The following is an 18598-nucleotide window of genomic DNA, read 5'->3' as shown; positions in this document are numbered from 1 at the left end:
CAGGAGTTATAACAGAGTGCCGTGTGGGTAAAGACGTGAACCTGAATAAAGACACGAAGACAGAAAGAAGTGTTCGAGTCCTTTTATTACACTTGTAAGGACATGGGTTATCCAGGAACCAGTTCCGTGGACAAGGCAGCCGTATCAACAAGGCCGTGGGCTCGAGAGGCTGCAGCCCAGGCAGGATTGGTGTCACCCAGCGCGGTAACTCGTGGTTGGTGTCACCCCTCATGGACCTCTGCCCGTACCAGACCATACAGAATCCTTAGTAATGATTTTTTTCTACTAACGTTACTCGTAAATCAGATTTCCCGTATATCTTCTTCTTTAGTGCTGCCTAACGGCGTGTGCGACTTCACGATGATATTGGTCCCGGTCTAGCATGTTTTGATGTTACTGAGCCATGTCGTTTTTGGCCATCCTGGTCGTTTTTTCCCTTCGATTTTTCCTTCCAGGATTTGCTTTAATAGTTGGTATTTGTGGTCGTTTCGGGCAATGTGGCCTAGGTAGTAACACTTCCTGCTAATGATGGTCTTCAGCAGTTGCCTGTCAGTGCCTATATCTTGCATAACTTGTGTATTGGTGGTTTTGGCTGTCCATGGGATTTTCAGCATTCTTCGATACAGCCACATCTCGAAAGCTTCGAGCCTTTTTGTTGCTGTTGTTGTCAGTGTCCACGTCTCTACTCCGTACAGCAAAATTGACCAGATGTAGCATTTCAGTGTGCGCAGTTTCAGTGATGTACTCAAGTTGCGGTCTGCAAGGAGTGTTTTCCATTTAATAAATGCTTGCCTTGCTTGTTCAATTCTGCTCTTGATTTCGACTTCATGGTTCAACTGATCGTCAATGATTACACCAAGGTATTTAAATCGGTGTACTTGTTCCAATTTTTCGCTGCCCAGCTTGATTGTTGTTTCGCTTGTAGTTCGGCTGACCTTCATAACCTTTGTTTTCTTTTTATTAATTCGTAAGCCCCATATCTGACTCTCTGTGGCAACCTCGTCCAAGATTTGTTGTAGGTCTTGTTCTGAATCGGCCAGCAGTGCAGTGTCGTCGACATACCTGATGTTGTTGATGTATTGTCCATTGACTTTAATACCAATGTTTTTATCTGCTAGTGTTCGATCAAAAATCTGCTCCGAGTAGATGTTGAAAAGACTGGGTGAAAGTGGGCAGCCCTGTCGTACACCTTTTTGTATTGGTGTTGGGTCTGTCAATTCGTTGTCATATCGGAGTTGGGCTGTTTGCTTCCAATAAAGAGCAATGATGAAGTTGATGTCGTTTTTATCTAGTCCCAGTTGTTTTAATAGAGCTGCTAGTCGGTCGTGGTCGACTGAGTCAAAGGCTTTCTCGTAATCTATGAAGCAGATGTACACTTCTTTCTGATGTTCGTAGCATCGCTGTAGTAGTATCTGTAGACAGAAGATTGCTTCTCTTGTGCCTAGTCCTTTACAGAAGCCAAACTGTGTGTTCTTCAATGCATTTTCGCATGTGGAGCGTATGCGCTGTTGGATCACCTTCAGGAAGACTTTCAGCACGTGGCTCATCAAGCTTATCAGTCTGTAGTCCTCGCATTTCCGGCTTGTTGCTTTCTTTGGTATGGCCACAAAGATGGATTGTAGCCAGTCGGATGGAATTTTATTGCCATTGTATATTTGATTGTACCAATTAGTCAGTTGTCGTATGTTGTTGCTGTCTAATAGTTTGAGCAATTCTACATGGATTGTGTCGGGCCCGCACGCTTTGCCTGACTTAGCTGTTTTGATTGCATGTTCTACTTCTGATGTTAAAATGTGTAGAGCGTCTTTCGACATCTGTTGGTCTTTTTCTGCAGGTGTTCTCGCGGCGCCATAGAGCTTGTGTATATAGTTTGTCCAAGTGTCCATTTTTTCTTGTTTATTTAGGATTGGTTGGTTGTTGTCCGCATACAAGGTAGCTGTTGGGGCTGGTCTGTAGATGTTACCAGCTTCTTTGAGCTTCTTGTGCAGAGTAAAATTGTCATGTTTTTTAATTAGTTCTTCAATCTCGGCGCATTGTTCTTCCATCCACTTTTCTTTTGCCTGTCGGATTGCTTCTCTGATCTTCTGTTGCATTTGTTTGTACTTCTCCAAGTCGTTATTTTTGTACATTCTTCGTTTGCTCATTAAATCGAGAATATAATGTGTCATCCATCGTTGTTTCTTTTTCGGTGGCTGATGTCCCAGCATGACTTCTGTTGTTTCTGTGATGCATTGTTTGAACGAGCGCCAGTACTCCTGAACATCTGCCGTTTCTGTTGTTATTGAGCGGATGCTATCGTTGAGATGTTGCTGTACTTGTCTTTTATCGGCGCTGTTCTTCAGTTTCTCCAGGTCTGCTCATCTCGTCTTTGTACATTGTATTGATCGCAATTTGAGTCTTATTGTAGCTGTTACTGGGTTATGATCTGACGATATATCGGCTCCAGGGTAGGTTTTTGCTGTAATCACACTGGACTTAAACCTGATGTTAATTAGGATATAATCGATTTGGTTCCTGACGATGTTGTTGTCGGAGTCTTGCGGCGAGGTCCACGTGTACAGTCGTCGAGGTGGTAATTGGAACCACGTGTTAGCAATACTGAAACGTTCTTCTTGGCAGAATTGAACTAGTCTGTCGCCTCGTTCATTCCTTGTTCCTAGTCCGTGTTCTCCGACAATGTTCTGCATTCGACCGTGGCCAACCTTGGCGTTGAAGTCGCCGAGGATTATAGTGATGTCTTGCTTCTTCAGCGGCTTCAGCGTGTTGGTTAGTTGCTCATAGAACGATTCGATTTCATGATCTTGTTGATCTGCTGTTGGAGCATAAACCTGTAGAATGTTCACGTTGACTTTGTTGCCTGCTAATTGTAGTAGTGCTATTCGTTCTGATACTGGGGTAAAGTTGTTGACTTTATTCGCTAATTTCTTGTGTACTATAAAGGCGACACCGTATGTTTATTTGGTGTTTTCTTCTCCTCCGGAGCAGAAGATGTGGTGTTCGCTTGATATAAACTTTTTTGTTCCAGGCCATTTAGTTTCGCTTAGACCGATTATGTTGATTTTAAGTCGATCCATTTCTTGTATGACATTGGCTAGTTTTCCTGCTTGAAGTAAACTTCTAACGTTCCAAGTTGCTACTTTGAAAGGGTTCTTTGACACAAGCTCGGAGATTCTTAGCACCCCTGTCCTATTTAAAGGACGCCGATACTCAGGGCCTTTGTTGATTTTGCTTGTCATCATTGAAGTTTTCAAGGGAGAAATAATCCAAGTAGTTTCCCGTTGCTTTCTTGGATCACAATTTATTTGAAAAGGTCATGTGGGGACCTTTCGAAACGGGTTTTGTCTGACGTCTCCACTGAAGTCTTCCTGCCTTGGGTGACCCTTCTGAGAGCACTAGGCTCTCGACGGTATAGCGATCAGCTTCTCAGATGTACACAAACTCTCTCGCCGCATTAAGGCACCGTTTCTCGAGAGAATCACTGAATGTAATAGCAATAGTAGTGACAAAAACAACTGGCAAAATTAAATTTACAGCTTTAAATTACAATATATCCTTTAATTACTACTTCATTCTCAAAAAAGTTATTGATATAGGTTCACAAATACTTCTAGATTTGAAGTTTTCGTGACTGCAAGGATCCATACTCTTTGGTTCTTTCGGTAAAGTCACGTAGGTAGAAAAAAAATCGATCACGACGTTTCTATCGCCACACAAGCAACCCTCTTCAGGTGGGAGTGAGAAACAGCTGCTGAAACAGCAGCCTGTTTCTATGAAACAGCAGCCTGTTTCTCTGAAACAGCAGCCTGTTTCTATGAAACAGCAGGCTGTTTCTCTCCCACCTGAAGACTGTTGCTTGTGTGGCGATCAAAACGTCGTGATATTTTCTTTTTTCTACCTACGTGACTTTACCAAAAGAACCAAAGAGTATGGATTCCTTTCGATATGTTTAATTTTCTTCATGGAAGCCACCCACTTTTATTCACCACATCAAATTCCTGCCGAAAAAAAGGCCACTCTTGAAAGTGCGTATACCAAGATTGCGGCCGTGTACGAGCCAATACACGCAAGAAATTCCTACAGTGGAGGCGAGGGGAGGCCGAGACGCCTCTCGTCTACTGCAGTGCGCTGTTTGCTTTGGGAGTAGCGGCGTACCCCGCGATAGTTCCAATGGCCCTCGACTCTCTCGTCATGGAGAGGTTGTTGGGACTGGCACAGGAGATGGGGATTGTCCTGCCAGTGGTCGACGAGGATGCACAGATGTCCTGTTGGGCCGCCAGTACTTGCAGGCCCACGAGAACCTGCGCCGGTGGTCCCAGATAGCGGCGTGGATGGAGGAACCCGGACGAGAGGACGACCCGGCTAACTGGTCCCCGCAGGGCATTGGGGTACAGTATGCGGCTGCAATTCACGACGACCCAGGGGCTGGAGATCAAAAGAGGGAGATCGCCTGTTGCGGAGGCCCGCTGTTACTGGCTTCCATTGTGGCCAGCTGGGACATTTCGCGCGGGGGTGCCAGAACCATGCTCGACCACTGACGACAGCTCCGACATCCTCCGCCCTGCCGATGGCCACATCCCAGCCCCGCCAAGCGAGTCGCGACACACCAGACACCTTGCCCATATCACCATCTCAGGCATCTGGAGTTCCACAGGTCATCTCCACCCCACCTCTCACCAATAGTGCCATCGAGCGGCAGGGGTTAGCTGCAAAAAGGTGGCCTAGCTCAGGCACACAGTGGAGGGAGTAGGTGTGATGGGTGATCGCAGCTGCAGCTGGTTCCTCGGCGGTGACGGGTTCCATCCAGGGTATCGAAGCACGTGTCCAAGTGGACACAAGTGCTTCTGCCACCATTATCTCCGACGTACTGTTTTATTTGTTCCCATTGAGGAACCAGCGTGTTAAGCCGGGAGGGAGTATGGGGATCGTAGGGCAGACAGAGAACCGCGTCGAGATTGGCGAGATTGCGGTGGCCAGGCCTGTTTTTATCTCGGGGACGCTGGCGGTGCCCTGCCTCTTGGGCACTGATTTTTTAAGTAGGATGCCCTTCAAGATCCTGAATGATCAGGGCTGCATGGAGATGCCTTTGGGCCGTCGACTGTTTTTTTTGCAGTCTCCACACAAACGTGCGATGGTGGGTGTCATGGTCCAGGCACTTACCAGGGACTCGGTGGAAATCCCGCCGAGCTCGCAAATGTTGTGGCCGTTATGCTATCACAAACAATTGCAAATTGCTGACCCGGAGGCGGGCGTGCTCTTGACTCCGTCTAATATGGCAACCCGTGACCTGGCGCTGGTTGGCGCACAGACGATCCTTTGCCTGAACCAGGAGCCGTTTTTACAGGTCCTTAATGTGGGGCCGGGAATGTCTGTGGTTCAGGCGGGAATGTTGCTGGCTCATGCGACGGCCGCGTGTTGCGAGGGTGCTGGGCTTGCGCCCAACAGGATTGTGGGCACGGTGGACAAAGGTGTTGGATCGGACGGGACGTGGGCAGAGACGTTGTGTCAGGAAAACCCACTGTTGTCACCGGCGCAGCGGGGAGAGTTACGGTTACTGCTGGGTGAGTTTTCGGATGTGTTCATTAAGAGCAAGTTTGATATCGGCAAACCTCCCTGTTGTAACACCGCATTTATAGGCGGGCAGGAGGCTGCCCCAATTGATCAGAACTCGTATCGGTTGGGCCCATGGGAGAATGAACATGTGCAGCAGGCGGTGGAGATGTTAGCCGCCAATATCATTTCTCCTTCTACCAGCCCTTGTGGAGCGCCTGTGGTGCTTGTTAAAAAGCATGATGGCAGTTTAAGGTTCCGTGTGTATTTTCGTAAATTAAAAAGATCTTGGTGGCCGATGCATACCCGCTCCCGCAAATAGATGACTCCCTGGATGCATTGTCCGGTGCGCTTTTTTTTCAAAGCTGGACTTATCGGGGTTTTAGCAACTTCCCCTCGAGGAGTCGTCAAAACCTAAAACTGTGTTCCGCACGCACCAGGAACTGTTCCAGTTCAATTGTCTCCTGATGGGATTGCACTCGGCCCCGGCCACTTTTCAGCGGCTTATGGAACTCTTCTTGGCTGGCCTACAGTAGGGCTCCTACCTCACCTAATTGGATGATATCATTGTGTTCAGTCACACTTTCGAAGAGCACCTTCAGCAGTTGCGATCTATGTTCTCTAGGATGCGATCAGCAAATCTAAAATTTTAACCCGCTAAATTTAATTTGCTGCAAACCTCCGTGCGTTACTTGGGTCACATAGTTAGTTCAGACGGAATAGCCATGGACCCTGAGAAAATGGCGTGTGTACGAGATTGGCCGACCCCTAAGTCCATGAGTGAGGTGCGCAGTTTCCTTGGGTTCGCGTTGTACGATTGTAGATTTGTGCCGCAGTTTATCACGGTGGCTAAAGTGGCGGGTAGAGGAGGAGGCTGCGTTCATAACCATTCGTGATCGCCTTTCTAAAGCGCCCCACCTCGACTACCCAGATTTCTCCCTGCCGTTTGTTCTGGACACGGACGCTAGCGACACAAGTATAGGAGCCGTCCTCTCCCAGGTTAAGAATGAAGTGGAGAGGGTAGTTGCGTATGCCAGCCATGTCTTGTCCGCCGCGGAACAGCAGTACTGTGTCACCCGCAGGGAACTCTTGGTCATGGTATACTTTGTACAACAGTATAGGCCTTCAGTACTCCCTGTGAGTGGACCAACCTTCCGGCCAGCTCTCACGCTGGCTGTACATTCTTCAGTACTCGTTCCGTGTGACATACCGTAAAGGGGTGCGACATTGTAACGCTAACGCATTTTCCCGCCTGCCCCCGGGGGTGCGTTGTGCCTGCTCGTCGGGCACGGGCCGATGTAAACCTCCGGCGGCAGGGTCTTTGGCTATCATAGCGGCGCTCGATGAGGGGGAGCCCGCCAAGGTGGTCACGCCAGAGGACAGCGTCGCACAGAGCTGGGGCACAAAGAATCTGCTCCTACGGATGCCCCGCGATCAGTTGTTCGGGACGGACTTTTGATGAGGTGGGATGAGGGGCACCATCACAGCATTGTGGTTCCCACCGCCCTGTGGGGCAAATTGACATGGGTGGTGCACGGGGATAAATTGTTACACCTCGGGGTGCGGAAGACGTTGTTGACGTTGCAGCGCGACTTTGATTGGCCAGGAATGTCGAGCGATGTGCACCACTTGATGAAGGGTTGTACGGACTGCGCACACAGGAAGCAGCCGCTGAGGAAGTCCCAGCCTCCGTTGCAGTCCATCTCAGTGTCCCGGATTAACGAGTTGGTCATGCTCGACATTCTGGGACCCTTCCCAGCCAAGCAGAGAGGGAATGCATTTCTCCTGGTATGGGTCAAATACTTATCTCAGTGGCCGATGGCCTGGCCGTTGCCCTACCAATCGGCCGCTTCCATTGCTGATACGTTTGTGCACGGCTACGTAATGGATAACGGGACCCCCGAGCAAATTTTCACGGATCAGGGGCGTAATTTCTAATCAAAGCTACTGCGCGAAGTAATGTGCTAGGCACTAAGAGAATTAGGTCACCATACTATCCCCCAACGGATGGTATGGTGGAATGCCTGCATATAATCCTGACATCCATGCTCTGTCAGGCGGTTAGTGGGGCTCAAACTGATTGGGATCTGCATGTTCCAGGAGTCCTGGCGGCATACAAGAAGGCTCCACCCACTTCCATGGGATTTTCGCCATTTTTTCTCATGTATGGGAGGGAAAATTAACCCCCTATGAAGGTTCAATTGAGCCTGTCAGAGGGCAAAGGAAAACGACCTTGCCTACGCCCCTGCAAGTTACACTAAATCGCATTTCGGCATTACGCGAAGCGGCCAAAGTAAACACCGCTAGAGCGCAGGCGGCTAATGAGAATAATGCGGGGCGGCATGACCGTGTGCTGTCATGGGCCATATGGGACCGGGCATAGTTGCACTGCCAGCAGGTGCCCCTGGGGAATGTCCCTAAATTGCATCGGCCATGGCAGGGTTCCATGGAGGTAGTGGAGGTCAAACGGTCACAGTGCGTACGTATACAGGTGGGCCATTGCCGTTGGTTTGTCCATCCATCATGGTTGAAACCATATGTTCCTCTCCAAACTGACATCTCATTTCCAAACATTATACGGCTGGTGTCTGATGTGTCCGACGAGCCGGGGGAATTGACCACGGAGAGCGTGCGTCAGAAGGATTGTGTTGTGCCGCCCACAGTTTCCGAGCCCCTGAAGGTTGGGGAGTCACGAGATCCTGCTGAATGTGAAGGACCACCGGCTACAACCCGGCCCACAACATCTAAGAAGTTGATGGACCGGTATCGAGGGCCCGGTCTAAATGTGCTATATTCCGCTAATAGGAATCTCCCTGCGTGTATGTGTATGAGGGGGGCTTGGGGACGCGGTGCGCGCGATACGCGGGGGGGGCATTTTTTTCTTCTCTCTCTCTTCTCTCCTCTCCCTACCTCTACCTTCCCGAGTCGTGGAAAGTTGCGATTCCTTCCTTGTTGTTCTTGGGTCTGCCTTTTCGGTCGCGGATTGTTCCGCCCTAACAAAAACATTATCTTCGTTTTTTTAGACTGTTCTTTATTGCGGAATTTTTATGCCTGACGTGTATTACTTTTGTTCGTATTTACTATCTTTTAAACATGGGAGGGGGGTGATGTAGTGACAGGGTGCCATCTGTTGACCAGGAGGGATAATTACGGGTATGGGTGCACTATATAATAGCCAACCATACGGGGGGCGTAACTGGGCTAAAGGTCAGAGGCGGGGATCAGTTGGGAAGCTCCCGGAACCTGCACGAGAGTTCTAGAAGGGGACATGGCCAGAGGCGGAGCTTGGCCACGCCGAGGAGTATATAAAGGGGACGTGACCGGAGTTTCGGGGCTATCGTGGGGGTTCGGGTCCTGGCTGCCGTCGCTGTCTTCGCCGTCATCTCTTCTTCATCGTCCAGTCGTATGGCCGATCCGCTGTACGGCTCCCATCGTCGTTGTTGCTGTATAAGTCAGCCAGCTATATAGTTAGACGCCGGCGATGGGGCTGTATGAGTGGATCAGCTATATGTAGCCCAGTATATATGTCGTGAAGTGATTGTGCCTGTAAAGTGTGAGAAATAAACAAGGAGCCCTCTACACATCGTGTCTCGGAAGTCGCTCACTACACTTGTGTGGAAATATCATGTTTTTCATGGAGATAAGAAAACATTAACAATGAAAAAGGAGAACCCAGCACAGACGTAACCACAATGACCATCACGTCAACCTGGCATCTTCAACCTATTGCAATGCTTACATAACAGCAGCAACAACAACAACAACCATAGTCCCGCACTATTATCACGGTTGGCTACGTACGGTGTGAAATATGTTCAATACACATATATACAGCAACGACGTGTATTTGGTTATGATGCTTCTGTTGCATTGGCAGTGATACACAAGCATAAACATCAACTCAACACATTCATTAATAACACCGTGTATGACCTTATAGGAAACTATTTCCCCGAATGTCACATGTTATATATAGTGTCCTTGTAAGGACACATGGTTATCAACAAACACAAGTTCTTTGTATCCAGGAACGAGTTCCATGGACAAGGCAGCCGCATCAACAAGGCCGTGGGCTCGAGAGGCTGCAGCCCAGGGCCTTTGGATGTTAAGGGTCCCCAAAAAAGCACTCCGAGTGCTTTATAATGGTTAACTTGCAGTGAGTGTGCAGTACGATCGAAAACTAAAGGTAATACTGCAACTCATAGCATCGCTGTGTGTGTTTTATACTTTCAGCTGCATTCCTAAATTCAAATGGTTTTGTTTGTTTCAACTTAAATGTAGCGTAACAGTACATCACATTTAAAAATAATAAAAGTGAATGCAAGGAACTGTAGATACAACGGGGGATGTCCCAAAATCTATAACAGCACCGGTCACCCATCAATTTCATTTCATCCGTGTCAATGGGCGTAGAACGGTGGAGCGGTAGCGCAGTGGTAAGTGCCCTTGAACTACAAAGCAAGCAACCGGGGTTCGATTTCCTGACCTTGGCTTATCAGAGCGGTGATATCTGAACCAGCCATGTACCCCCACCACCCACCACTCACCTCCCACCTGTCATCAATCCGCACTGACCAGCGGGATGATGTTACGGTTAGATAACCCCCCCAGCGAGAGGTCGCTACTCGTGCACATCCACCACTTGTGCACGTCACGGAGACGCCGCTTCACAACACGAAGTCTTACACGTCACGAGGGGTGCTTGTCCGACCTCTTCCTGATTCGACGCGCGTGGCCCAAAAAAAGGAAAAAAAGCTAGTTTTTCAATGCACATATTTTATTTACACTCAAAAGTATAAAATACATTATTTTGACCACAGAATTAATCAAATTTGATGTGCTCAATAAAATTGAATGGTTTCCTTTCGATATGTTTAATTTTCATCATGGAAGCCACACACTTTATTCACCACATAAAATTGGATTAATGCAGGGGTCAAAATAAATTACTTTTGACTGAAAATAAAAGTGTTTGTAATTTTGTTTACGTTTTAGTCTCATTTTCATTTACTTAAATACGACTTGAACGTAAGTTCTGGTCATTTTTATACAGTAAGGTTACGTAATGTTGAAGTCCAGAAAAGAAAGAAAAGTAGACTTCGTCTTTCAATTGATCTATATCCAAAATTAATATCAGATTTAACGGTAATTGGTTGAATTGCATCTAAATTACCTTGACCTCAGAATTAACCATATTAGATTTGTGAAACACTTTAAAATAAATAAAAATATTTCTTCATTTATAGTTTAAGAGTTTTTATTCTGGTATTAAAATTGAAAAAATGAGCAGTATATGTACATATTCATTCTTAGATCTCAATCCAGATAATAACAATAGTTCATTATTGTATGGATAATTATCATGTATTTGAAATAGTGCAATACAAATTTTGAGTAAAAAAAACACGAAGATGCCCTGGATCGGCGGGAACAGGACAGGATCTTTAAATCAAATCTTGAAATGGCACGCGAGACAAGTCTGTGTGCAACATTTCAGCTCGTTAGGCTCCGTAGATCCGAAGATATTAAGCGTCAAATATTTGAAAGAATATAAACAGACAACAGGGCAAGTTAAATAAAAGTGAGTAATAAAAAAACACCCCCCAGCATCCTTTCCACGCACAGATCGACGATGCGTTTTCAACAAGGCTGTTTAAAAATAAGATGTTGCTGTACACAAGAACAAAGTGCCGTTTCAGAACGTTGGGCGACAAAAAAAATGCACGCGAATATCCGCCAGGCCACATATACCCAACGCGTCCTGGTTGATGGAGGGGGGGGAAGACAGGGGGGGTGGGTTGAGAGAAACTACTGCTTCGTTTACATGGGAGAATGGTGCCGGTAGAACAGGGGTCGGGAACCTTTTTGACTGGGAAAGCCATAAAAGCCAAATATTTCTAAATATATTTCATTGAAAGCCATATAGTATTTTTAACGTATAATAAATTAAATATGTCTTACTTTTAATGCGACTTCTGGTGCTGCATGGTTTTGCTGATGGCCTTGTAGTCTGGTTCATATGTGGTGAGGTTGAGCTTCATGGAGGCGTGACCCGTGAAATTTATCTTCAAAACTAATTTCTGTTTACTTTAAAATGACACAGTATTATTAAGTAATATCACAAGTATTTTAAAATCAGTTCCAAACGGATTTTTTTAAAATTATTTTTTCAACTCAAAATTGTCTGGGAGCCATATGCCGTCACTGGAAGAGCCATATATGGCTCGCGAGCCATAGGTTCCCGACCGCTGCGGTAGAACATTCCTTTTTTTGTAACATGGGGGAGGGGGGGGGGCTGTGTATGAGGAGTAAAAAGGGGAGGGGAATGTTTACCACGCGGGTGGGGAGGTCACCCTAAAATTAAATACAGTAAAACACAAGACCATGGTTTTATAGCGAGAGATAAACAATATATGTACAGAGAAGGTGCCGGATGGCCTCATGGTCAGAGCACTAAGTTGGCACTAACTACGGAGATCCTGGTTTCGGCTCGGTTATTAATGACTGCACACACAAAAATACCCGCAGCAGTAATGTAACGAACGTGGGAGGCAGGGGGTGCCTTGTCCCACCCCCCTGGTGGCCAAAGCTAAGAGTTGGGGCGCCCTTGACAACCACCATGAGGTACGTTTCCAACAAGTGTAAAAGAGCAAAAGTTATTTAAAACGGAGCGCCCCTACAGAGTTAAACGTTTGAGACCGTGAGGATAACGATAATGCGATTAGGGCAACAGGAGCCATGATATAAAATAGCCGAGGCACAACTTTATGAAACAAATTAAATATTGGGGCTCTACCTGACCGATTGCCGCACCCCCCCGAGCTGATACTGTAATGTCGTTACTGCGCCACTGACCTGCACATTCATTTTTAGTTTTGCACTTTATTTAAGAATCCCGGTCCAAAGGGCATGGGATGAACATCACTTTCTGTGGCAGGGGCGGGTGGCAAAGCCCTGTTCCCACGCCTCTGACGACGTTTCGGCCACAATGCAAGCAGCCGTCCTCACGTGAAGGACGGCTTCTGGCGTTGTGGCCGAAACGTCGTGAGAATTTTTATTGTTTTATTTGTATTATTTTATTGTTTCCCTTCTATGTGACTTTACCGAAAAAACCAAGAATATGAATCCCTGCAGTCACGAAAGCATTAAATCATCACTCTTGAACTCCCCATCGGTGATGGGGCAGTTATGAAGAGAGTGCTTATGACCAGCTCCTGTTTGACAGCAGAGGTCCTCACTCCGACTCAGTCGAGCGACATTATATTTTCATTGGTTGCGTAATGCTGTGTGGAAACTATCTGGTCTGGACAAAGTCCCATCGGTGAGCCTCCAGCAGGCAAGGTTGCGTTGACTGGGTCATGTAGCCTGCATGCCCAGCCACGACATGGTCAAACAGCTTTTGTTCTGCCGGATAGAGGGGGCTAAACGGGCATGGCACAGGCGAGAGAAGAGATGGAATCACGTGGTATGAAACAATATGGAGCAGAATTGACTTGCTGATGACTGGTACCAGCAGTGTCAAGATTGGCCTGTGTGGAGAAAGCTCATGAAGGATGCTATTGGGCAGTTTGATGTAGTCACCCTCCAGCAACAAGAGGGCAGAGGAGCAACGTTGAAAACAACAAGCATTAAAATTTTGAATTTGACACAGCCATTATGAATCCAATGAGATATCCAGAACGATGGCTTTAACCCAACATCTTGGGTGGCTAAAAAACAGCAAGTTGGCACAGTAGAGGGCAAAGGTGGTGCATCTGCCAGTCATCTCAGTCAACCCATGGCACTTGGGTCTGTCCCATGACCCCCTGCCAGCGGGCGTTTGCCACGTGGCCTTAACTCCTTAAGGTGCAAAGAGCATGGAACAAGCGCCGTCGTGACGTTACCGCCACTTCGTGGCGAATGGCGGTTATTGTTGTTGTGTCTGGATCTCTGTGCTTGTCTGTGGGTCTGTCATTCTAGGGGTATATCCATAAGTAAACTAAAAATAAATTTTTATAAATTTGTACTCTTGGGTCTTTCGATAAAGTCACGTATATAGAAAAAATAAAAATCACGTTTCGATTGCAACACAAGCAATCGTCTTCAGGTGAAAATACAGCAGGCGAACTGCTCTGAGGCAGGAGAAATAGAGTGGCAGAGCTGCTGCAGCAAGAGGTTATAAAGGTTTGAGATGGGTGCAACCCAAAGGTAAGTAGGCGGGGCTAGAGATGGAATTTGCATGTAAATGTAAGATCGGAGAGCCTGATAAACCGAGGGATTAGAGATTAGCATGTCAATGTGAGACAGCTCCCCAGCAGCGGCTGTGTTCATGAGAAGATTGGCATGTCAGTGTCAGAGAACCGTGCACAACGCCACCTCATAGGCAACAAAAAGCTGCAGCGTTGGCCGCTGCACTGTGAGTGATCAAGCATGTCAACGCAAGAGACCCACCGCAACGGTGGCCCTGCCAGTGAGACATTCAGCCGATTAAACGAGAGCCACCGCCACATTGAGTAAAAGGGAGCAGCGGCTATGATAGTGAGACATTTAGCTTGTTAATGTAAAGACATTTAACAAGGTAATGTAACCATCATCTTGGTTCTTTCGGTAAAGTCACGTAGAAGGTGAAGAACAGGTCTGTCAGAAAGACAGCGTCTGAATGAACACCACCACGCTTGGCAGCGTATATTTAAGCTGGGTTGGAGGGGGAAGAGCGCCTTGACAAAAGAATTTGCATATCAAGAGGAATTTAGCATATTTATGGGAAATGCAGATATGGGATTAGTCACTACTTGTGGAATGCGTAGGAGGTGGGCGGGGGGTTTCAAGGTCATATGCCCGTGCATTATGCAATATGCAGGATTAGCAGCAACAAAGGGAGGGAGTAGGGTTAGCATTAATAAAGGGAAGGAATGTTAATAGTATGGAGCTGCAAGTCATATTATGCACGGGCATAATATGACTTTGAAACCCCCCGCCCACCTACGCATTCCACAAGTAGTGACTAATCCCATATCTGCATTTTCCATAAATATGCTAAATTCCTCTTGATATGCAAATTCCTTTGTCAAGGCGCTCTTCTCCCTCCAACCCAGCTTAAATATACGCTGCCAAGCGTGGTGGTGTTCATTCAGACGCTGTCTTTCAGACAGACCTGTTCTTCACCTGAGGACGGCTGCTTGTGTTGTGGCCGAAACGTCGCGAGAATTATTTTATGATTTTTATTTTTATTATTTCCCTTCTACATGACTTTACCGAAAGAACCAAGAAGATGAATCCCTGCAGTCACGAAAGCTTTAAATCGAAAGGTAATGTAACTCAGGAGAGTCGGAAATAACTAACATCGGCAGGTAGGATGGAAGCATCACAGCCAGTTATGACTTTACCTGGTTAATAACATCCTTCCAATGATTGCTCAGTTTGTACCCATCTTCTCAGTTGAAATTGTGTCTGTGTTTATATATCTGGATGACTTCATGAACAAATCTTTGTTCATCGCCAGTAGGTTTGCAGAGTACCTTCGTCTTGAAGAAATCTATTTCATGTGTGCCCACAGCGTAAAAACAATGATCAGCCACGGCCGAGGTACTGGTCCTACCGTGTTTCAGATCGACCTTGTGTTCACGAACACGGTCTGAGACATGTCGCTTAGTTTCCCCAATGTAACTACTGCTGCAGACACGACTTAGTTTGTCGACACCTCGGTATTGCATGTCAGGGATCACATCCTTCACAGATGGGATCAGATCACAAACGTAATGTACTGTGTTGAATCGAACCTGGATCTTGTGTTTGCTCATGATTTTGGAAATCTTTTTGGTGACCCATATGCATGGCAAGGTGATGGTTTTAAATGGGTCCTCAGATGGTTCTCTCCCAACGGTTGGGGTGACAGCTTTACAGAGTGTGGCTGGGTGTATGGTATTGTTGTGGTTGAAGAATTGGTTCAGTGCTGGCAGGCCATGTGGCCAGATGACAAACATGTCATTTACATGCAAATTCCATCTCTAGCTCCACCCACTTACCTTTGGGTTGCACCCATCTCAAACCTATATAACCTCTAGCTGCAGCAGCTCTGCCGCTATATTCCGCCTACCTCAGCAGTTCGCCTGCTGTATTTTTTCACCTGCTGTATTTTTAACCTGTGTTGCGATCGAAACGTCGTGATTTTTTTTCCCATCTACGTGACTTTACCGAAAAACCCAAGAGAATGAATTCCTGCAGTCATGAGAGCTTTAAGTCAAGATTAAAAAAGAATGTAAAAAATTATTTTCACACTTTTATTTGAACTCCAAAGTAGAATTGTTTCTTTCTTACCCCAGAATTAATCAAATTTGTTGTGCTGAATAAAAGTGGGTGGATTGCATTACAAAAATCAAAAGGAAGCCAACCACTTTTATTCATCACGTCAAATGTTATTCATTCTGGGGTCAAAATCATGTATTTTCTACTTTTGAGTGCAAATCAAAGTGTGTGCATTAAACAAATGTTTGTTTTACCTTTTTTACAGTGAAACCTATTTTAACTATTTTATTTTACCAGGTCAGGCCCACTAGAGCTGTGTAGCTCTTTTCAGAAGCAACCTGGCCAAAAATGATAGCCCAATGAAGTGGCTTATCACGTGGACATTTATAGTAGCCAAATACTTGAAGCACATGTTTCTAAATGTGGAGGAATAAACTGGACCCAGAGAAAAATCCACGCGACCATGGGGAGAACATGCAATCTCCAAATATACAGGCGTAAGGGTCAGCATCGAACCCACGACCTCCTGGAAAGCAGGCAAGGTAGTTAACATCTCTCCACCGCGAGATGTTAACTGTTAAGAACAGTACCACTATAACCCTCAATGACTATGAACAAATCACCTGGACTTAGAATGTGCCCAATCTGGTCGGACCTCGAAAGTCAAGCAGATCTGAGCTCGGACAGTGCCTGGATGGGTGCCACCATGCACAACACAGATTGTGTTTATATCCAGTTCTACTGTACGTCTATGGTGCCCACCTTTACCAATCAGCAATGACCTGCCGGGGTGAAGTATGGCCTCCACAACCAGCAGGGTGTGGGGAGGCTGTCATCCAGCAGTGGATTGACAAAAGATCTCTATGCTCCTATGGGCATTGTGCGGCGCTAATCTCCACCAGTGAAACTTCCACATTCCCAAAGCAGGGATCATCTTTAACAACCACTTACTTCGCACAAAGTTGTACCCGTTTTATGACCCTGTAAGAGACGACTATGGTGGTTTGCCTATGTCAACCCTTAACCCTACAATGAAAGCATGCGCATTGCAAAACAACAGTCTATGTGATGGAAGGTTGACAACATGCAGCACGTATATTACAATTAGAATAACAATCACCCCGATTGCAAAGAAATGAAATTACATTTATAACGCAATCAGTATAACACGTATAATTATCGTAGTTGCGTTCATTAGATACTGTAGTGTATAAAATACGGCAAGGCATTTATATCAACAATCATAATTAGAATATTTTGCCAATTAAAATAACGATAACATGAGGACATTTAGTTTTAAATCATGATCACAGTTCTCACCTGCTCGCTAAACTTCAGCATGAGCATGTTGGCCTCAGCCCGTCGGAACGGGCGTGGCAAATGAAATGAGAATGCTATTTATTACTATTATTACTATGATGTTAAGAATAGCAATAGTGGTAATTATTGTCAATATTCTAATTCTTGGTCTCGCTTCTAAGGGAACTACAGCGGCCGCTCCGGCATCATAACGGGGGGCGATGTAAGCGCGCCTCTCATTGGCCAGAGGCTCCCAACAAAAGTCGCTTTGATTGGACAAGACGTTTCCACGTGTAGCTGGGCGCGACCATTCGTGATTGGAAATGGGGGGGGGGGGGTGTCTGAGTTTAATTAGAACCAAAGAGTATTAATTAAGTTAAAAGCACGAATAGTTCCAGGGTCTCCGGGACCCGGACCGCTTTTTTAAATTAAATAAAATCTTGAATTGTAACGCGAGACGAGTCTGTGTACAAAATTTTAACTTGGTAGGCTTCGTAGATCCGAAGATAGTAAGCGTAAAAGATTTGAGACAATATAAATAGACAAAACGCTAAGTGCAATAAGTGTGTTGCGGACTCGGGAGCATTCTCCTAATGAATGAGTTTGGATGTTCTCCTCGGTTTGGTTTCCTGACACGCGGGGGGAAAAAAAAAGTACTTAAACATCCCAGCCAGCAACCACCAATCCTGTAAAACCTTGGAACACTCATTGAGTCGTCTTGCCTGCATACAGTTTTCAACATGCGGACACAATACACAGCAATATACTGGAGTTTACAAACTGAGTTGTACCTGCGGTAGCAGTTACATTGGGGAAACGAAACAGCATGTCTCCGACCGCGAACACAAGGCAGATCTGAAACACGGTAGAACCAATACCTCTGCCGTGGCTGATCACTGTTTTAACGCGGTCGGTTCACACGATATTGTTTTTTCAGAGACCAAGGAACTCTCTAAACCGTCGGGCTACTATCAAAGGTTTGTTCATGAAGCCATTCAGATATATAAACATAGACATAACTTCAACCGAGAAGATGAATACAAATAAAGCAATCACTGGAAGGATGTTATTAACCAGGTAAAACATTAACTGCTTTATGGTTGTTGTCTATCATATCTGCTGGGTACTAGTCTATTTTTAAATCCTTTATATTAAGTTCGCTTGCTTGTGTAATGGGTTCCGGAGACACTTGTAGAGGTAACTTCTTTATTACAATCCAACACTCCAACAGTCCAACACTCCAACAGTCCAACACTCCAACAGTCTAAACACTCCAACAGCCCTGATACTCTGTTACAGCCTAGGTACACAGGCTAGGTACACAGCCTAGATACACTACTCTGGCTACGCTCTGGAACTCGCCCTCACAAGGAAGCAGAGTCGGGAGTTCCAGAGTCCCACCACTGGCTCTCGCAGCGTCCCAGGGTCCTGAGATGGCTGGTCTTGGGTCTTGGGTATTGAGCTACGACTGGCCCTGATCGTCCAGGGAGCTCCCCTTTTATGCCTAGTCCCCAACGAGGTGTTGGGG

The 18598-nt window shown here is 46.2% G+C and overlaps 1 protein-coding gene across 2 annotated transcripts in view; it reads right to left on the bottom strand.

The window, feature by feature from the left end:
- The window catches only part of LOC133357600 (ferritin, higher subunit-like), a 50736-nt gene extending 33466 nt beyond the window's left edge, over positions 1-17270 (bottom strand). For both annotated transcript variants that reach the window (XM_061575619.1, XM_061575620.1), the window contains exon 1: positions 17092-17270. Coding sequence is in view for 1 of the 2 variants with exons in the window: in XM_061575620.1 (XP_061431604.1) it covers positions 17092-17118 (27 nt within the window). In the remaining variant the exon portion in view is untranslated. The remainder of the gene's footprint in view (positions 1-17091) is intronic.
- Between the last annotated feature and the right edge of the window lie 1328 nt (positions 17271-18598).

Source organism: Lethenteron reissneri, chromosome 58 (assembly GCF_015708825.2).
Source record: "Lethenteron reissneri isolate LAM-NWPU_2019-01 chromosome 58, ASM1570882v1, whole genome shotgun sequence".
NCBI lineage: Eukaryota > Metazoa > Chordata > Hyperoartia > Petromyzontiformes > Petromyzontidae > Lethenteron > Lethenteron reissneri.
The sequence above is the reverse complement of the archived record's forward strand: the minus strand, read 5'-3'. Positions and strand labels throughout refer to the sequence as shown.